The 19,372-nt window shown below is 38.6% G+C and overlaps 1 protein-coding gene across 5 annotated transcripts in view; it reads left to right on the top strand.

Moving 5' to 3' along the window:
• MSH3 (mutS homolog 3) overlaps nt 1-19,372 on the top strand; it is a 187,935-nt gene that overhangs the window by 71,929 nt on the left and 96,634 nt on the right. For all 5 annotated transcript variants that reach the window (XM_008711037.2, XM_008711036.2, XM_040622135.1 and 2 more), the window contains exon 13: nt 12,420-12,552. In XM_008711037.2, coding sequence (XP_008709259.2) covers nt 12,420-12,552 — 133 coding nt within the window. The remainder of the gene's footprint in view (nt 1-12,419; nt 12,553-19,372) is intronic.

Genomic DNA, 19,372 nt, shown 5'->3' with positions numbered 1-19,372 from the left:
CTATGCCTATGAACATACCTGTTCGCATCACTGTACATATCAAAATGTCAGTGACTCCCAAATTTGTATCTCTGATCTTTACCCTTTCCTATTCCCCAGGCTTATACATTCAGCTTAGATTCATAAACACATAGGTGTATCACAGACATCTCAAACTTCATGTATTCAACCCTGTTCGTCCTTCTGGTTTCCCCATTCCAGGAATCAACACTTCCACCAAACAAGTTGCTTAGACCAGAAACCTGGAAGTTTTCCTGGACATTTCCTGTTTGATAACCGTGTCCAATCTAATACTAAGTCCTGTTGCCTTTAGCTCTAAAATATATCCAGAGTCTGTGCATATTTTGCCATGTCCATCACCCTGGTCTACACTACATTGGTTCTCACCTGGACAGCTGTAGTATCCTCCTAACTCATCTCTTTTTCAAGATAAAGACTATATCATGCTTCTCTCCTGCCTTAATCTCTCCATTGGCTTGCGCTTCACATAAAGTTAAAATTCTTTCTCATGGCTCTTCTGTCTGACTCTCCCCTGCATTCACACATTCGTCATCTTCTGGTCACTCTGGCCTTTCTTTGGTTCCTGAGCATCCCAAAGCTTTTTCTCATCTTGTGGTTTTGCATTTGCGTGGCTCTCTACCTAGAATGTTCTTTTTCTCTTCAATCTTCACGTGGCTGTCTTCTCTTTTAAGTCTCACCTTTAAAGTGTCATTTCTTCAGAGTGATTTTCTCTGACTGCCTAATGTAAATTATGTTCTGTATCATTCTCCATTAGCATATAGGACTTAGCATATTTGTTTTTTCTGTTTGTTTAATATCTATCTCTCACTAAATTGTGTTTCATTTATAACAAGTATTCAATATTTATTGAATGAATTATTAAAATAGTGAGTCATTCAGGACCTGACTCAGCTATCTCCTTTGAGAATTTGTCCTTTTTCTCCTTTCGTCCTTTGGAGAAAGTTAACTCCCCTCAATTTTGTTCAGCACCTTACCCTTCCTTCACCAACCCACGCAGAATGAATTGGGGGCTCACAGTGCTTTGAATGTAATAGATGATGAAGAAATTATGAACAAATGAATCCATTTGAAAATCTTAGAGTTCTAAGTGGGCTTTGAAAATAAAGGTACACCTCTGTGAGAGAAGTTTATTTATTTATTTATTTATTTATTTATTTTTTAAAAGATTTTATTTATTTATTTGACAGAGAGAGACAGCCAGCGAGAGAGGGAGCACAAGCAGGGGGAGTGGGAGAGGAAGAAGCAGGCTCCTAGTGGAGGAGCCTGACGTGGGGCTCGATCCCATAACGCCGGGATCACGCCCTGAGCCGAAGGCAGACGCTTAACCGCTGTGCCACCCAGGCGCCCCGAGAGAAGTTTATTTTTCTAAGAAAACTCCTTGATTTTAAAAGCACCTTATAAGCAGTTTTCCTTTATATGATTCCTTGTTTTAGTGGAAAAATTGCTTGGTGAGGAATGAAAACATTAACACCTAACAGTGGAAGAAATGGTTTGGCAGTATCTTGCATTCTTGTCCACTCTCAGTGGAATTAGTAGTAAATAGAAGTTCCTTGGCGTAAGTCATGTGACTTAGTAAAGGAAGCCAGGTTGGGTGATGGGATGGGGCCATCTTCCCACCTTAGGCATAGCTGGTTTTAAGTACCGTGTAAAAAGATCTAACTCACAGCTCTGAACACATCTAAATTGGAATTTTTTTGCTCAGAAATATTTGGATGTACTATGATTTTCCTATGACTCTTTTAAGGCCATGCCTATGTAATTTGAATTCCATAATGGGTGAATTAGATAGTGTGTTAATTTGCTGGGAGTAAAAATGTATCACAAACTGGATAGCTTAAAAAACACACGTTTGTCTCACGGTTCTTTCTGAGTTCTCAGAGGGAGAAGCTGTTCCATGCCTCACTCCTAGCTTCTAGTAGTTTGCTGGCAATCTTTGGTATCACTTGGCTGGTAGATGCATCTCTTTTCTGTTTTCACATTCACATGGTGTTCTTCCTGTGTGCATATCTGTTCACATGACATTCTTTCAATAAGGATGTAATCGTATTGGATTGGGAGCCTCCCATATTCCAGTATGACCTCGTCTTAACTAGTTACATCTACAATTACCCTGATTCCAACTAAGGCCAAATTCTGAGGCATGGGGGATTAGGTCTCCAACATGTATTTTTTTGTTGATACAATCAACGCATAACAGGTAGGCTCAATAATTTCATCTTTCCTCCTTTTGGCACAGCAGATTGAATATATTCATCTCTTGGATGGAAACAGTGTTTTGATTATCATTTAAATGTATTACACATTTATTCAACATCTGAAGTGATGTCGTAAAGAATCATTGAAATTTTGTAAGTTGCAAACGTTTTGCAATTTTGTGCCTGAAGTACAGTACTCTGAAAAGTCATCCATCGGTCTTACTTTGAAAAACATTCTAGTCTGGATCTGTCCAGGTGAAGTATTTATACAAAATGTTAGGTTGATTTTAGGGATCAGAAAGAGACATTTGTATGTGGGAAAAAAAGGAGTAAGGGAAATGTTTAGGTAGAAAGGAGCAGAGGTCCAGATCTAAGGGTTGAGGAGAGAAAAGTAGCCATGGTGGGAAGGGAGAGGGCTGAGGGCTAAGAAGTAAGATGTGTTACTCTGTAGATGGGTCCTGTATGGGAGTGGACAGAAAATGGCAGTACAGAAAACTGATGTCTGCTGTGCTGCGTTTTTTGAGTCTGTGATATGTCTATTAATTCTTCTACGTATCCTCAGAGATAGTTATTACTTCATTTTATAGATGTGGACTACCAAGACTCGGGTTAATTGTCCAAGATCATCCAGCTAGCACATAGGGCCCATCTAGAAGCATACTTGGGGACTTATTGGGACTTGACCTCTAGTTCTGCTTCCCTCACTCAGTTGTGTCACTTTGTACAAGTTAAGAATTTTATTACACCCTCCATTTCTTTACCTGTAAAGTGGGAACTATAATCCCTAGCTCTGGTTCCTAGCATCAGTGATGTGGTTCAGGAAAACAGCTGTGGTCTTTATAATTAGTTATGATTTGTGACCAAAAAACTGGAAGCAACCTAGGGGGTAGAAATTATTAATAGGGGGTAGAAAAATAAATTGTTATCTAGTCTTACATTAGAATATGATAACAGCCCTTAAAATGAACACAGTGGTCAGATGACCCAGCTGGAGGTTTCCTGTGATGACAGGGCAGAGGCTGTGTGCTGCCGTCAGGTGTCCCGCATCTGTCTGGTCAGGTCTCCTGAATCTGGTACTTGCCTGTGTTGTATCTTTTGCCTGCAGTCAGGATTGTGAGGAGAATTTGCAAGGAACACTGGGGAGTACGTAGTGTTTTTGTTAGTCCCCTCTCAGAATGATGTAACCATTAGCAATTGAGCTCTGTCATTTTGTGTGGTTGGGCTTGAATCACAGCCTTTCTTATTAATGCTCTAAACCTGACTACGTCCTGGGACCTTAGGAAGCTCAGCCTCATGTTCTGATTGGCTAAGTACATGCTAACGTGTCTGTTAACACTGAAGGTGGTGCATTGGTTGGAGGAACTGCTTAACAACAACAACAAAACACCACGCAGTTTGGCAGCTCTAACAGTGAAATTGATCTCTTCTTTATCTTCTTTGCATAAACAATCCATGGTCTTGCCATATTGAGGGTGGGCTGGAACTCATCACATGGGCATTTAGGAACTCCACAGGTTATTTAGTCTTACACATGTGATTTCTGAGGTCAGCCCAGGCATTGACATCCAGCCAGAGAAAGGGGACAGAGCATGGAGGACGTATTTTTGGTTTACCAGGTCTTGTAGTAGCAGCAAATATCATTTCTGTTCACATGTCATTGACTGGAACTCGTTCTGATGATCTCACTTAACTGCAAGGGAGATTAACAAATGTTTGTCAAGGCCAAAGAAGACATATTTAATGAATACCTAGCAGTCAATGGCCAGAGATGGGCTATTTTTCCTTTAAGTTTGTATTGTTGTTTCAACTGTGTTGTACTTTTTTTTTTTCACACATTTAAATGATTAACTTATTTAAATTTCTCAGTAGGCAGTACCTTCACATAGTTGCAGAGCTTAAAAATGGAAAAAGAGGGGCACCTGGGTGGCTCAGTTGGTTAAGCGTCTGCCTTTGGCTCTAGTCGTGATACTGGTATCCTGGGTTCGTGATCCCAGCATGCTGGGATCAAGCCTCGCTTTGTGGCTCCCTGCTCAGTGGGGAGTCTGCTTCTCCCTCTCCCTCTGCCCCTCCTCCTGCTTGTGTTCTGTCTCTCTCAAATAAATACATAAAATCTTAAAAAAAAAAAAAAGTAAAAATATATATAGTGAAATGTGTGCCTCTCATCCCTGCCCTGCATCTGCTCAGTTCCTATTGGATAATCATGGTTGTTATTTTCTTGTGTATCTTTTCAGAGACTTCCTGTTTTAAAAAGCAAATAAATAAATATGAATATATAGTCCTCCCTCCCTTTTTACATGGATGGGGGCATAATATACACAATACTCTTCGATTCTTTCCCTTAATATAGTATAAGATAGTTACTTTAAATTTTGTATTATTCTGTCTCAGTGATAAGACGTTCCTACTCTCAAGGAGTTTCTAATCTAATCTGGTCAAGGTTTAATCTGGTGAGGAGGAGATGTGGAAAGGGAAAGCTTTTGTATCTAAGATAAAATTCTTACCTGTTACACACTGTATAGTTCAGTAGCACAATTAGAGCAAATGAAGAGTACTTTTTGAATTCAAATTAGATTTTTAGAAAACTGTTAAAGAGAATTAAGCATGCTAAGGTTATTCTTGGTATTTAAGTAACATAAATCATTGAAATTAGTAGCAAAACTGAAAATTGTTGTCGTTAGGAAATAGATCCCTGACTATTGATTACATTTTTGTGTAATTTTCTAAAGCACTAGTACATTCTAGTGATAGTTCATACTCTTGAGTAATTAAATGACTTTCGTTTTGGTAAACTCATATGTTTGGAGTATTAATGGCTTATTTCTAATTCATAACTCTGTCCTCAATGACAAAGTAATAAAATGTTATGTATTTCCAACATTTACCGTTTCATTTATATTAACAAAACTAAATGCCATTTTAAACTCCCAGAACTTGTTGCGCTGAGCTACATTGGGAGGCCCTCCTTATTCTTTGTGGTTTCCCATGTTCTGAGAACCTGCCAATACAGTGTTCACCTTGGGTGACTGTGATTTTCCTCGGCCCAGTGGGACACAATACTGCTCATAAATGGTAATGAAGAGCAGTAGGTGGGCATAGCTGAGAGCGGAGATTGGTTGGTGTTGACCCCTGTCTGTCTGCCTTTGCTGTGTGTGTGAATGTATGAGCAGAAACCGCTGCTGCCAAGAAAAAAGTGACCCCAATCACCTGTTATCCAAACATCTGCCCTGACTTAGTGCATATGGAGGAACCAGTGTCTCTTGGGATGCCTATATCCAGGAACCTGCAGCTGGTCTCTGCTTTGTTCTCTAGTAATCAGGCCTATAGGGAGGTCTAAACTGGTTCACATGTCCAGCAGTAAATGGCAGTTTTCCTTTGTGCTGAGAAGCTATACAGGAGTGAGCGAGGAGGAAGAATTGGAGATCTTTTTCTTCTTGGCTCTTCCGGCTTTATTTTTCTCTCTTTGTGCCTTTACTGATGGGGATTTTCAGAATATATCTCCTCGAAATGCTGTGGGAGGACTTCATTTCCTGTGGCTGTAATGTCATCAAAATACTTCCCTATATGAAATAACTAGATATGCTATATAAAACATAAAACATGATTTTCGGACATAGCTGAACTTGTTAAATAATAATAATGATAAGGGGAAAAACTGAGGGAACAGATTAAAGAAGGAGCTGGAACTGGGAGTTGATTTTGCTGCTGCCGTTGCCCCAAGAGGTCTCTGCAGACACTGGTAATCAAAAGGATTGGGTTTTAAAAAGCCTTGTAGGAAACTGGAGTGAAGGCTTTGTGTCTAAGTTAGGGAGCCTGTAGTAATGTGAGACCCTCAAAGGATCGTAATCTCATTAAAGAGGGGGGACAAGGAAATACATTCGTCTTGGCCTAGTCTTTACAGAGGGAAAATTTGCCAAGAATTCTTAACCACAGGCTCACCGTCACTCAGGTTTGCTATTCCAATTTATACTGTCTGCATGGTCTGGCAATTTCCAACTTGTGAAAGTTGTTTTAAATGGTTCCCATGCCTCAGGGTTCCTAGCAGAAGCAAATGCAAATCCTCCCTGAAGGGATACACTCTTGGTCCAGACCTCCTAGGAATCCCAGAGAGAAAACTCTACCATAAGCTCACAAACCACAACTAGAAAAGACAGGGAAACAAGTAACCTTGAATGTGAGGAGAAGTTATAAACAGCAGAATTAGAATCCCAAGACATTCAGATAATAGGATTATGAAGATAAATACAAAAAGTTAAAAGAAGTTAAAGTTAAAAGAAATACAAAAAAGAATGAAAAATATGAGCACAAAACAAAAATGCCATCAAAGGAGAGTAGGTTGTTTTTTAAAAAGAACCACATACAACTTCTAGAAGCAGTGGGTGGGTTACACAGGAATAGGTGCAGCACATAACTAGAGTGCAGGGCAATAGCTGAAGAAGTTACCTGGAGCACAGCACAGAGAGACAATATGATAAAAAATATAAGAAACTGAAACACAAAAAGAGAATTAGGTAGTCTAACATAATCCTCTTCAGATTTCCAGAGGAAAATTAGAATAGGGAGAGAGACAGTATTCAAAGAGATTGTCCTTTGGCAATCCTTTATTAGGATGAGAATTTCTTCTATTTCATGAATTTCTTTTGGATTTATTGAGTTTTCGTTTTGGTGGTTTTTTCATTTAACCACCCCTTTCCCTGCCCCAAGCTTTGTAGTTTGTGTGTCTGTTCCTGTTGTCTCTTGTTTCTATTGATTCTTACTCAACTAGTTGCTTTTCATGCTTGATTATCTTTGTGTACTGATGATTATATTCTTTGGCAGTTTATTTTAAGAATTAGGTGAGAGCCGTTTGTTTGCTTCTGCCAGGTGTTTGGTGGCATGACCATTCTGGGACCATTTTAATTCAAGTTCAGTGTTTGGTGTGTTTTCGTCCGTCCACATGATGCTGACCTAGGCTGCAAGGTCATCTTCACTGTGAGGCTCGCCCATTTTTCAGCAGGTGTCTTCAGTACAAAAGTGGCTTTGACTGCTGGATTACTCCTCTGGGTTCTTGTTTTCTTTTAGATTTTGGTGTACTTATTCCTTACCATTTTCTTAGTTCTTGATACTTTTATGAACATGTTTTTATGTTTCATTTAGCTTTTTAAATTGTCCTCATTAGAATGATGGTCTGAAAGTACTGGTTCTTACCATTACCAAAAGCAAAAATCATATTATGCTGTGTTCAAAGACTGACGTTTATGTTCTGTAATGGAGGGTAGCTGTCATTAAATTGTTCTGTTTAATATTCCAAAAAGGGTGAATTGTTGTCTATTCCTAAAATGATGTGTCACTAGAACAGGAGTAATAAAAATCCTCAAAAGTTTGTTGGGTGATTTATAATTTGCAACAAGGTACATATTCAGAATAGCTCCTTAGAATGTAATTTCTAAATAAATAAAATAGTGATATTTTTGGATGACTCGTAGCGCATCTCCTTACTCAAGCTATTCCTTCTTCCCCCTCTTTCCTTGCCTTATCTAATCTGTCACAACTCCTGTTAACTTGACCTTCTTAATATCTCTTAAAACTATGTGCCTTTTCATCCCTCTTTCCTTTACCCAAGTTCAGATCATCAAATCCCTCCCTTGGAGTCTTCCTAGCACTGTCCTCTGGCCTTTCAAAGGTTAGCCATTGGCTCCCATTATTCTCAGGAGAAAGTCCAAGCTCCTGTGTGGCCCACGTCCCTCACATGACCATTCACTGCCTGGCTGCTTAGCTCCTGCTGTCACACTCACACTTTCAGCCTCCATCTTCCCATACATCTTCCTATGCCACTTCTTCAGTCGTTACTTTTGTAAGCACTCGGTAATTGTTCATTAAATGAACCAGCAAATGATGTTGTGTGACGCTAGGGAGATCCAAGTAGTCATAGGCCCTCTCATGTTTCTATTAGAAAGCTGTGTAGGTAGGTAGTTGAGCCATATTGCACGGCCAGCATGGTAATGTCTGAATTTAATTACTCATTTTGTATCATGTCTTTAAAGCAAACCTTTCAGTGAAAAGTCAGAACAAACACAAACAACTCTTCAGAGCAAACCTTTCAGTGAAAAGTCAGAACAAACACAAACAACTCTTTAGAGCAAACCTTTCAGTGAAAAGTCAGAACAAACACAAACAACTTTAGAGCAGACTGTTCAGTGAAAAGTCAGAACAAACACACACAACAAAAACCACCTCTCCTCAGTAGTTTGTATTTTAGCCCCCCCACCCCACAAGTAACCTTATGTTAGAATTACAGAGGCATCTCCACAATAGCAACCAGGAGGTACAGACTTCATCACATGTCCTTACAATGGCAACAGCTGTAGGTTACGTACTGTGTTCCTGAGTGACAGCCACACACAACAGAGACTGGCGTCATCACCCAATTCATCTTCAAATGTGAAGGACTCCAGTGACACCCACTTTTAGTCCTTGGGTCTTTGGTGGTAAAGAAGAATCTTTGTCATTGAAAGACCTCAGGTCCATTGTTTTTTGTCATATGGAATGAAATGAGTCAGGTGCCTTCCTTTCCTTTGTTTGGAATGTGTCGTGCTGTGAGATCCACTGTAGAATACTATAGGGCATCTTGACACAAATTCATCATCATCTAGGAGATAGTGCTACTTTCTTTTCTTTTCTTTTCTTTTCTTTTCTTTTCTTTTCTTTTCTTTTCTTTTTTTTTCTTTGACAGTGCTCCTTCTTGTTTTGTTGACTGTCGTGATCACTGAATCTCTCTCATTGATTGCACCAAAATGATTTTTCTCTCTTTTGGTAATCTGACATACTGTTTTATTAGAGTTATTTGGGAAGTCTTTTTACTGCTGCTAAGTAAAGAACAGTTCCAAGATATGCAAACTTTTTTAAAAACTTGATTAGAAGTCATTTTACCAATTTGCATTCTGATCTACAGGCAGGAGATAAAAGTAGAACTACAGCTCCCCCAGTGGTGAGAAGTTTGTGGTAAGCAGTGCCACACACCGTTTCACTCTCTTCCTGCCTGTTTTAAACACCTGTAATGCATTCTGGTATTCCCAGTGCAGCCTACTAACCAATCTCAACACAGTACTTCAGGTCACCGCTACCAGTCAGATTTGGCACTTGAGATCCCAGGACTAGCTTTTCTTGTGTGATTCTTCCTTGTTCACCTTGCACAAATATATATTTTTTCGTGTCTCTGTTTTACAACTCTACACACATTTATATTTTGGATGCTATTTCCCCCGCTCAGTGTGTTCTTTGTGGTATCTAACAACAAATTATATAAGCAAATAAAGATCACTGTTAACAGCTAATCTGTATTGAGTAGTTACTATGTACCAGGCACTGTATTGCTTACCATGCATTATTTCATTGCATTCTTGTAACAGCTCTCAGAGACCATTATTATTCCCATTTTATAGATGGAGAAACTAGGGCAAGACTAAATAACTGGTAAATGGCAGAGGCTGGATTTTAACTCAGGTTACCTGCCCAATTTTTTTAACTTCTTAGCTATTACTTCCCTAACCAATGAAGGCTGGGTTAAAACCAAAATGATTCATAGTAAATATGCTTTTGCCTGTGCTGTCATTAGGTTAAAATAAAAAGCCAGTACCTTTGTATTTTTCCAGATTGCAGACCAACTTAGCACAACCTTTTTCATCTCTTTCTAAGAAATTTATAGTTTTCTGTCTATTTTAAAAAAATCTTCTGGAAGATTTCATAAATATGACTTAGGCTTTTATTAACCTCTTTTGCTTTTATCTTTGCATATCTCCAACAACCTTTATAATTTTGAGAGAGCAGCTATCTTTGTAGGCTGTCTTATACGTTCACAGATGGTATTATTTTATCTGTCCTCATACCATCTGTAGCATCAACCTAGTCTGTTTCAATTGGTGTTATCTTTCATTTATGCAGGAGTGAGTTATTAAAATAAAACTTTATATTTGTATAGCATTTTGGGTAAACGTTAGGGTAAAACATTGATTTATTTTATCACAACAATCCTATGCAAAGAAAATTTAATTTTTTATTTTTTTCACCTCATCTTGATTTACTTTATATGTGTCTTTGGAATTGAGCTGAATTGAATTCAAGAACTACTTATTGAACACATATTGTGATCCCAGAACTATGGGAATGAAGAAATGATCCCTATTGTCACTGAGCTTACAGTCCAGCAGAAAAGACAGCGAAGTAAATACAATTACGATTTCCACTATGGAAAGACAATAGAGGGTTGTGTGGAAAAGGATGACAGAGGATTAAATCTGGTCTGGTGAGTCCAAAAAGCCCTTTCAGAAGAAGGGTGAGTAGGCGTTTGCCAAACAAAGCGGAGCTGATAGGTAGTAGGAAAGCAGAAGAGAGTCTTGAAGGTAGAGTGAGCAGCAAATAAGGAGGCCCTGATGTCGGAGAACTTGGAGTGACCAAAACATGGAACAAGTTCAGTCTAACTGAAACTTAAAGTGAGAGGAAGAGAGTGGCAGAGGCCTGAATTGAGACTTGAGAGGTAAGCAGGGACCAGTTGTCTTGTCGGTCAGTGAGGGAATCTGGATTTGTGTCGAAGATTATTAGCAAGTCATTGATGAGCTGAAAGCAGAGGTAAGACGTGAACAGATTTAGAAGACCGCTCAGGCTACAGTGTGGAGACTGGATTGGCAAAAGGGACAGAAGTGGATGGAGGAAAGTTAGGAGGCTCTTTGTAGTCTGTGTGAGAAATGATTTTTACTTAAACTAGTGTAATGGTAGTAGAGCTGGAAAGAAATGGATTGATTTAAGAGGCCACCCCACTGAGAATGGAGGAACCAGTGTGTATGTCTACAAAGCTTGGGTGTGTTCTGTGTCATGCTGAACCAAATGCCTGTTCTATGTAGTAGAGTATGAGCCAGAGAAAAATGAAAGCAAGTTAGTTTGCATGTTGTAAACAGGCATGACCTCACAGAGTGGTTTGAAGGACAATAAAGAGAAAAGCACTTAATGAATTGGGAAGTACTCAGTTTAACAGTCATCTAGGCAGGATTCTGAGGCTTTATGTCGGTGTGTGTGATATCAACAGAACTTAGTTAGACAAATGTGTATTCAGTAGCTCATGTTTCCCTTTGGCCCTAAGTGTCAGTTCATTTTTTCATTTGCTTGCTTGCTCATTCTTTCATTCACTCAAAAGAACATTTACTGAGGGCTCACTGTCTACTAGGTATGTTTACTTGTCTTGGTCTTTAATACCACATATGGCCATTACACCTAGTGTGGGCCTTTGGCATTTATAGGTACTACATGGGCCACATGCCGTTTAGGGCACATTTAGTCAATCAGGTTTCCATTTTAAGCTGACAGCCTCACCATTTCCTCCCAAGTGGCCCACCCATCACTTAGGGTGTGGCCACTGATGAAGTCCTGCAGCTCTGGTCTCCCCTGTCTCCTGATGTCTTATCTTTTGTATGTTCTGTTACTGCCCTGAGTCTTTGCTCAGGCTCGGTATGCCTAATCGCACTTTAGTCGAACGGGTGATCAATTCAGCCACCACTACGAAGTCTTCTTTCAAAGTAGTTGGCTGACTGATGAATTGGTTTTTGACTGAGATGATCAGTCATTTCAGTTAGACTAGAAAACTCAGTTGCCCATTGTAGACCTATTATATTAGCCAAAGTAAAACAAGCAGTTGTAGCAAATAAATCCTCAATCTAGTGGTTTAAATACAATAAAAGTTTATTTCTTGCTAATGTAAAGTCCAGCTGGTAGCAAATGTGGGAGTGATGGGTTTTCTGCTCCAATAACAGACCCAGGCTGAGAGAGTCTTCAGGTGGCTTGCAGGATTGTTCTGGGCCCAGCATTCAGCTGGGGAAAGAGCAGATGCGCAAGATCACACAGGAGGTTTTTATGGGCCAGAGCCAGAAGTGGCTAAATCAATAGGTACATGGCTATACCTAATTGCAGAGGGAAACTGGGAAGTGTCATCTGTGTTTGCCCGAGAGGAACGGAAAATCTAATGAGCCAGTGTCTGCTCCACCTAGCTAATGGCTTTCAGTGTATGGTACCTGCTCTTTGATTCAAATGATGGAGGTTGGGAAGGGTCAGAGGTATGGAGGAGGAGTCTCTTTATGTTTTTCTAAGTAGCTGTTGTCACAGTGCTGGGCATAAGAGTGGAAATGTCTATATTCTGAAATCCTAGCATATCTTATAATTGTTACTACTCTGTTCTCACAGGGAGATAAATGCTCGACTAGATGCTGTATCTGAAGTGCTCCATTCAGAATCCAGTGTGTTTAGTCAGATAGAAAATCATCTGCGTAAACTGCCTGATATAGAGAGAGGACTCTGCAGCATTTATCACAAAAAAGTAAGTGTGATAGAAATCAAATCTATTAAAACTGTTAATGTTCTTCAGCATGAGGACACCAAGTATTAAAGGAAAGCACCTCAGAGCTTTATCAATGTTATTATTTTGTGAAATCTTATGGATAACATGAGAGAATTGTTAGAACATTTAATTGCACAAATTAAAGTTATTCCAGTTTTTTTCATTGTAAAAAGTAAAGTTTGCCCATTTCTGTTAACTACAGCAAGACATAGAGGCCCTTCTATTATAATACAGGATATTCTCATGTTTCATCCTCAAAAAGTGGACCATCATCAGAACAGGAGATTTCTTAGACTAGCCATTTTTTAAAAAAATTTATTTAATTATTTGAGAGAGAGAGAGTGCACGTGCATGCACATGTGTGCATGGGGGGGTGAGGGCGGAGGGGCAGTGGAAGAGGGGAGAGAGAATCCCTAGTTGACTCTGCTGAGCACAGATCCGGGAGTGGGGCTCAATCCTACAATCCTGAAGTCATGACCTGAGCTGAAACCAAGAGTCCAACACTTAACTGACTGTGCCACCCAGGCACCCCTAGACTAGCCATTTTTAAAAAGAAATGCCTTATTTCTTTTGACCCCAGAACAACTTCTTATTTGACTTATCCAAAGGGAAAATCTGCTAATGTATCTGTGGCGGTATCAATATGCAAATGAGTTTGGGTATTGAAGCTAAGTAAAAAGCATTATTTTGATTTTTATCACTTAAGCTTTACAGTTTGTCATAATAATAACAAGAGAGGATTTTCCCATGAGGCTAGCAGGAGATTTTTTTCAACAGAAACTTTGCAAATCAGAAAGGAGTGGTGCGATATACTGAAAGTGCATAATGAGAAAAAATCTGCAGCCAAGAATACTCTATCCAGCAAGGCTATCATGCAGAATAGAAGGAGAGATAGTTTCCCAGACAAACAGAAACTAAAAGGAGTTCATGGCCACTGAACCAGTGCTGCCAGAACTATTAAAGGTGAGCTAGAGTGGAAAGAAGAGACCAAAAGTGAAGTATAAAGGTAGAAAATCCAAAAGCAGTAAAAATGAATATTTTGGTAAAAAATCAGTCAAGGAACTCACACACAAAAAAGGATGTAAATATAATAACATATACCTAAAACATGGGGAGGAGAGGAGAAAAGAATGGGTTCCAACTTAAACAACCATCACCTTAATATAGACTGTTACGTGCAGAAGAGGTTAGATACAGACCTAATGGTAACCATATATTAAAAATCAGTAGTAAACTTGTAAAGAATAAAGAGAAAGAAATCTAAATGTATTACCAGAGAAAATCAGCAAAACATGAAAGAGAGAAAGAAAAGATCAGAGAAAGTCTTCAGTAACAACCACAAAACAAGTAATAAATTGGCAATAAATACATCTCTATTAATAATTACTTGGAATGTAAATGCACTAAACACTCCAATCAAAAGACATAGGGTGACAGAATGAATAAACAAACAAGACCCATGTCTATGCTGCCTACAAGAGACTCATCTTAGACCTCAAGACACCAGCAGATTAAAAGTGAGGGGATAGAGAGACATCTACCATGCAAATGGATGTCCAAAGAAAGCCAGGGTAGCAATACTTATATTGGACAAACTGGACTTTAAAACAAAAACTGTAACAAAGAAGGGCACTAAATAATAATAAAGGGGACAATACAAAAAGAAGATATAACAATTGTAAATATGTATGCAACCAACATAGCACCCAAATACATAAACAGTTAATAGCCAACATAGAGGAACTAATTGATAATAATACAATAATAGATCAATGCACAGATCATCTAAACAGAAAATCAAGGAAACAGTGGCTTTGAATGGCACATTGGACCAGATGGACTTAACAGATAAATTCAGAACATTTCATCCTAAACCAACAGAATACACATTCTTTTCAAGTGCACACATAACATTCTCCAGAATAGATCATGTATTAGCCCACAAAACAAACCTCAGCAAATTTGAGAGGATCGAAGTCATACCATGCATCTTTTCTGACCACAACGCTATGAAATTGGGAGTCAACTACAAGAAAAAATCTCGAAAGACCACAAATACAAGGAGGTTAAACAACATGCTACTAAATGATGAATGGTGGATCAACCAGGAAATCAAAGGAGAAAGAAAAAACTACAGGGAAACAAATGCAAATGAAAACATGATGGTCCAAAACCTTTACGACACAGCAGAGGCAGTCATAAGAGGGAAGTTTATAGCAATACAGGCGCCCACCTCAAGAAGCAAGACAAATCTCAAATAAACAACCTAACCTTACTCCTAAAGGAGCTAGAAAAAGAACAAACAAAATCTAAAATGAGGAGAAGGAAGGAAATAAAGATCAGAGCAGGAATAAATGATATGGAAACTAAAAAAAGCAATAGAACAGATCAGTGAAAACAGAAGCTGGTTCTTTGAAAAAAATTAATAGAATTGATAAACCTCTAGCCAGACTTACCAAGAAAAAAAGAAAGGACTCAAATAAAATCACAAATGAGAGAGGAGAAATAACAACCAACACCACAGAAATACCAACAATCATAAGAGAATATTATAAACTATATGCCAACAAACTGGACAACCTGGAAGAAATGGATAAATTCCTAGAAATATATAAACTACCAAAACTGAAACAAGGAGAAAAAGAAAACTTGAACACACCAATAACTACAAAGAAATTGAATTGATTCAGTAATCAAAAATCTCCCAACAAACAAAAGTCCAGGATCAGATGGCTTCACGGGTGAATTCTCCTAAACATTTAAAGAAGAGTTAATACCTGATCTTCTCAAACTATTCCAAAAAATAGAAAAGGAAGGGAAACTTCCAAATTTGTTCTGAGGCCAGCATTACCCTGATACCAAAATCGGATAAAGACACCACTGAAAAAGAGATCTCTAGGCCAATATCCCTGATGAACATAGGTACAAAAAATCCCAACAAAATACTCGCAAACTAAATCCAACCATACATTAAAAGAAATCATTCATCACGATCAAGTGGGATTTATTCCTGGGCTGCAAGGTTGGTGTTCAGTATTCTTAAATCAACATGATACATCATATCATTAAGAGAAAGGAGAAGAATCATGTGATCATTTCAATAGATGCAGAAAAAGCTTTTGGCAAAGTGCAGCATCCATTTATGATAAAAACCTTCAACAAAGTAGGTTTAGAGGGAACATACCTCAACATTATAAAGGGCATATATGAAAAACCTACAGCTAACATCCTTAAAGGGGAAAAAGTAAGAGTAAGGTCGGGAATAAGACAAGGATGTCCACTCACGGCTTTTATTCACCATAGTACTGGAAGTCCTAGCCACAGCAATCAGAAGACAAAAAGAAATCAAAGGCATCCAAATGGGTAAGGAAGAAGTATAACTTTCACTATTTGCACATGACGTGATACTCCATATAGAAAACCCTAAAGACTCCACCAAAAAACTGCTAGAACTGATAATTGAGTTAAGTCCCATGATACAAAATCAATGTACAGAAATCTGTTGCATTTATATATACCAATAATGAGGCAGCAGAAAGAGAAATTAAGAAAACAGTTCCTCATAAGAACTAGGATGATCAGAAGGGGAAGAAAGGGATAAAGAAGGGGGGGGTAATCAGAAGGGGGAATGAAACATGAGAGACTATGGACTATGAGAAACAAACTGAGGGCCTCAGAGGGGAGGGGGGTGGGGGAATGGGATAGACTGGTGATGGGTAGTAAGGAAGGCACGTATTGCATGGTACACTGGGTGTTATACACAACTAATGAATCATTGAGCCCTACATCGGAAACCGGGGATGTACTGTATGGTGACTAACATAATATAATAAAAAATCACTAAAAAAAAAAAAAGAAAGAAAACAGTTCCATTTACAATTGCACCAAAAAATAATGTGATACCTAGAAATAAACCTAACCAAAGAGGTGAAACACCTGTACTCTGAAAACTATAAAACACTGATGAGGGGCGCCTGGGTGGCACAGCGGTTAAGCGTCTGCCTTCGGCTCAGGGCGTGATCCCGGCGTTACGGGATCGAGCCCCACGTCAGGCTCCTCCACTAGGAGCCTGCTTCTTCCTCTCCCACTCCCCCTGCTTGTGTTCCTTCTCTCGCTGGTTGTCTCTATCTCTGTCAAATAAATAAATAAAGTCTTTAAAAAAAAAAAACCACTGATGAAATGTCCATCAACTGATGAATTGGTAAAGAATATGTAATATGTATATATACACACACAATGGATACACACACACACACACACACACACACACACACACACACACACACACACACGGGGGGGGAGGAATATTACTTGGCCATAAAAAAGAACAAAATCTTGTCATTTGTAAGGTTGTGGATGGAGCCTAGAGAATATTATGCTAAATGAAAAAAGTCAGAAAAGACAAATAACCATATGATTTCACTCATGTAGAATTTAAGAAGCAAAACAAATGAGCATTGGGGGGAAAAAGAGTGAGCAAACCATGAAAGAGACTCTTTTTAAAGGATTTTAATTATTTATTTATTTATTTATTTATTTGAGAGAGAGCACATGTGGGGTGCAGGGACAGAGGGAGAGGGAGAAGCAGACTCTCTGCTGAGCAGGACCCTGAGATGATAACTTGGGCTGAAGGCAGACACTTAACTGTCTGAGCCGCTCAGGTGCCCCAAGGAGACTCTTAATTAGAGAGAGCAAACTGATGGTTACCAAAGGGGAGGTGGGTGGGGGGACTGTGTATACTGCTTTATATTACCTTGGATAAAATGATGATGCTGAGAAGAGAGTTAGTAGCTTGTTAGTAAGGGACAGAATTAGTCTTTAAACCAGGGTCCTATACTAGGTTTTTAGTGGTTTTCATTACCTTGGATAAAATGATGATGCTGAGAAGAGAGTTAGTAGCTTGTGTTAGTAAGGGACAGAATTAGTCTTTAAACCAGGGTCCTATACTAGGTTTTTAGTGGTACACTTGGGACGTGACCATTTTTGATGTAGTAGTTTTGACTACCATTACATTTTTTTCCTGGTTATCCTGACATAAGCCATCTTTATTTTCTGCCCAAATGTAAATCCTTGCCAATGTAATAATTTTATTGTAGAACAATTTTTATGTGCCCACATTTTAGTTGTGACCAATTTTTCATTAGTCTTTACTTTTTTTAGTCCTTTCCCCCACAAAGTTTTACTGGAACGATAAGTACTGCTTCTGAGAATACTTGCAGTGCCCAAGAGGACTTATGTAACTGCTCCATATGCTTCAGCTAAATTTGAAAACAAAGAATAAGCCAGAATTGGGAAATACTAATCCCTCAGGAAGAATGCATGAGTTGGTTACGGGGTCAGTGGAGTCTTTTGTACCAGGAGTTGGTGCCCCTGTGGTGTTTTGCTGGCAGTAACAGAGGTTGTCCTGATACCGTACCGCCCCGTTATCTGCGGTTCCAGTTACCCGCCATCAACAGCAGTCCAGAAGTAGGTGGTCACCTTCCGATATATATTGTCACAAGGTCAGTAATAGCGTAACTCTGTGTCACAGTGCCTACAACATTCGCCTCACTTCATCTCATCACTAGGCATTTTATCATCTCACATAAGAAGAAGGGTGAGTACAGTATACTATATTTTGACAGAGAGAAACCACGTTCATATAGCTTATTACAGTATATCGTTGTAATTGTTCTACTTGATTATTATTGTGCGTCTCTGACGGTGCCTAGTTGATCAATTAAACTTTATCATAGGTATGTACGTGTAGGAAAAAACAGTACATATGGGGTTAGGTACTATCTGTGGTTTCAGGTATCCACTGGAGGTCTTGGAACATATCCCCCATAGATAAGGGGGGAACCTAGTGTAGCTGAAAGTTTTATGGTTGACATTTTTGAGGTTACAGAGTGGATGTCAAACCATTTGTTAGGTTGTATCATTGGTGCGGTGCCTGACAATCAGTGCATATTACCCTTCATCAGGCAGTAGGTCTCCAAGCACCTTGTCTTCACTGCTTGAAAGGATTCGCTGATAGTCGTTAAAGATTTTTGTTTTTCTCAAGAAAAAATAGGGACAAAGCTGAGAAGATTATTAATTCCTGACTAAAAGAGCTGAGTCAGAGTATCCATGGCATCAAGACAGAAGCATCTTTCCATGGTGCTGTGATTTCTGTTGTGCTTTGCTTCCTCTTTTTAAACTTTACTTTGATGTTTTCAATTCAGAAGATTTGTGTATTTACAAAAGTTTTAAAACTCTGATAAAAGTCAGAATCTAATTCTTTTTTTAAAATGAGATATAATTGACATATAGCATTGTATGTATGTATGTATTGTGATGTGCCACATAATCAGTGGTTTGATATATGTATATATTCAGAAATAATCACAGTAGGTCAAATTAATGTTCATCACCACACATATTTACAAAGCCTTCTTTTTCTTATGATGAGAACTTTAAAGACATACTCTCTTAGCAGTGTTCGGAATACAATGCAGTATTATTAACTACAGTTTCCATGCTATATATTACATCTCCAGCATTTATTTATTTTATAATTGGAAGTTTGTACCTTTTGATCATCTTCACCCATTTCATGCACTTGCCCTCCACAGCCCACCTCTGGCAACCACAAATCTATTCTCTGCATCTCTGGGTTTGCCTTTTTTTTTTTTTTTTTTTTTTTTTTTTTTTTTTAGATTTTACATATAATTAAAATTACATTTTAAAAGTAACCAAGAATGACTTTTGTTTTAGAGTTTCAAACTCTACTTTAGTGAAGGAACTTCTGACTCACTCAGAAGTTGTTCCTTATTGCTGT

The sequence above is a fragment of the Ursus maritimus genome, unplaced genomic scaffold (assembly GCF_017311325.1).
Source record: "Ursus maritimus isolate PB19 unplaced genomic scaffold, ASM1731132v1 scaffold_5, whole genome shotgun sequence".
NCBI classification, from domain to species: domain Eukaryota; kingdom Metazoa; phylum Chordata; class Mammalia; order Carnivora; family Ursidae; genus Ursus; species Ursus maritimus.
Note: the sequence above shows the minus strand (reverse complement) of the source record. Positions and strands in the feature narration are given on the sequence as shown.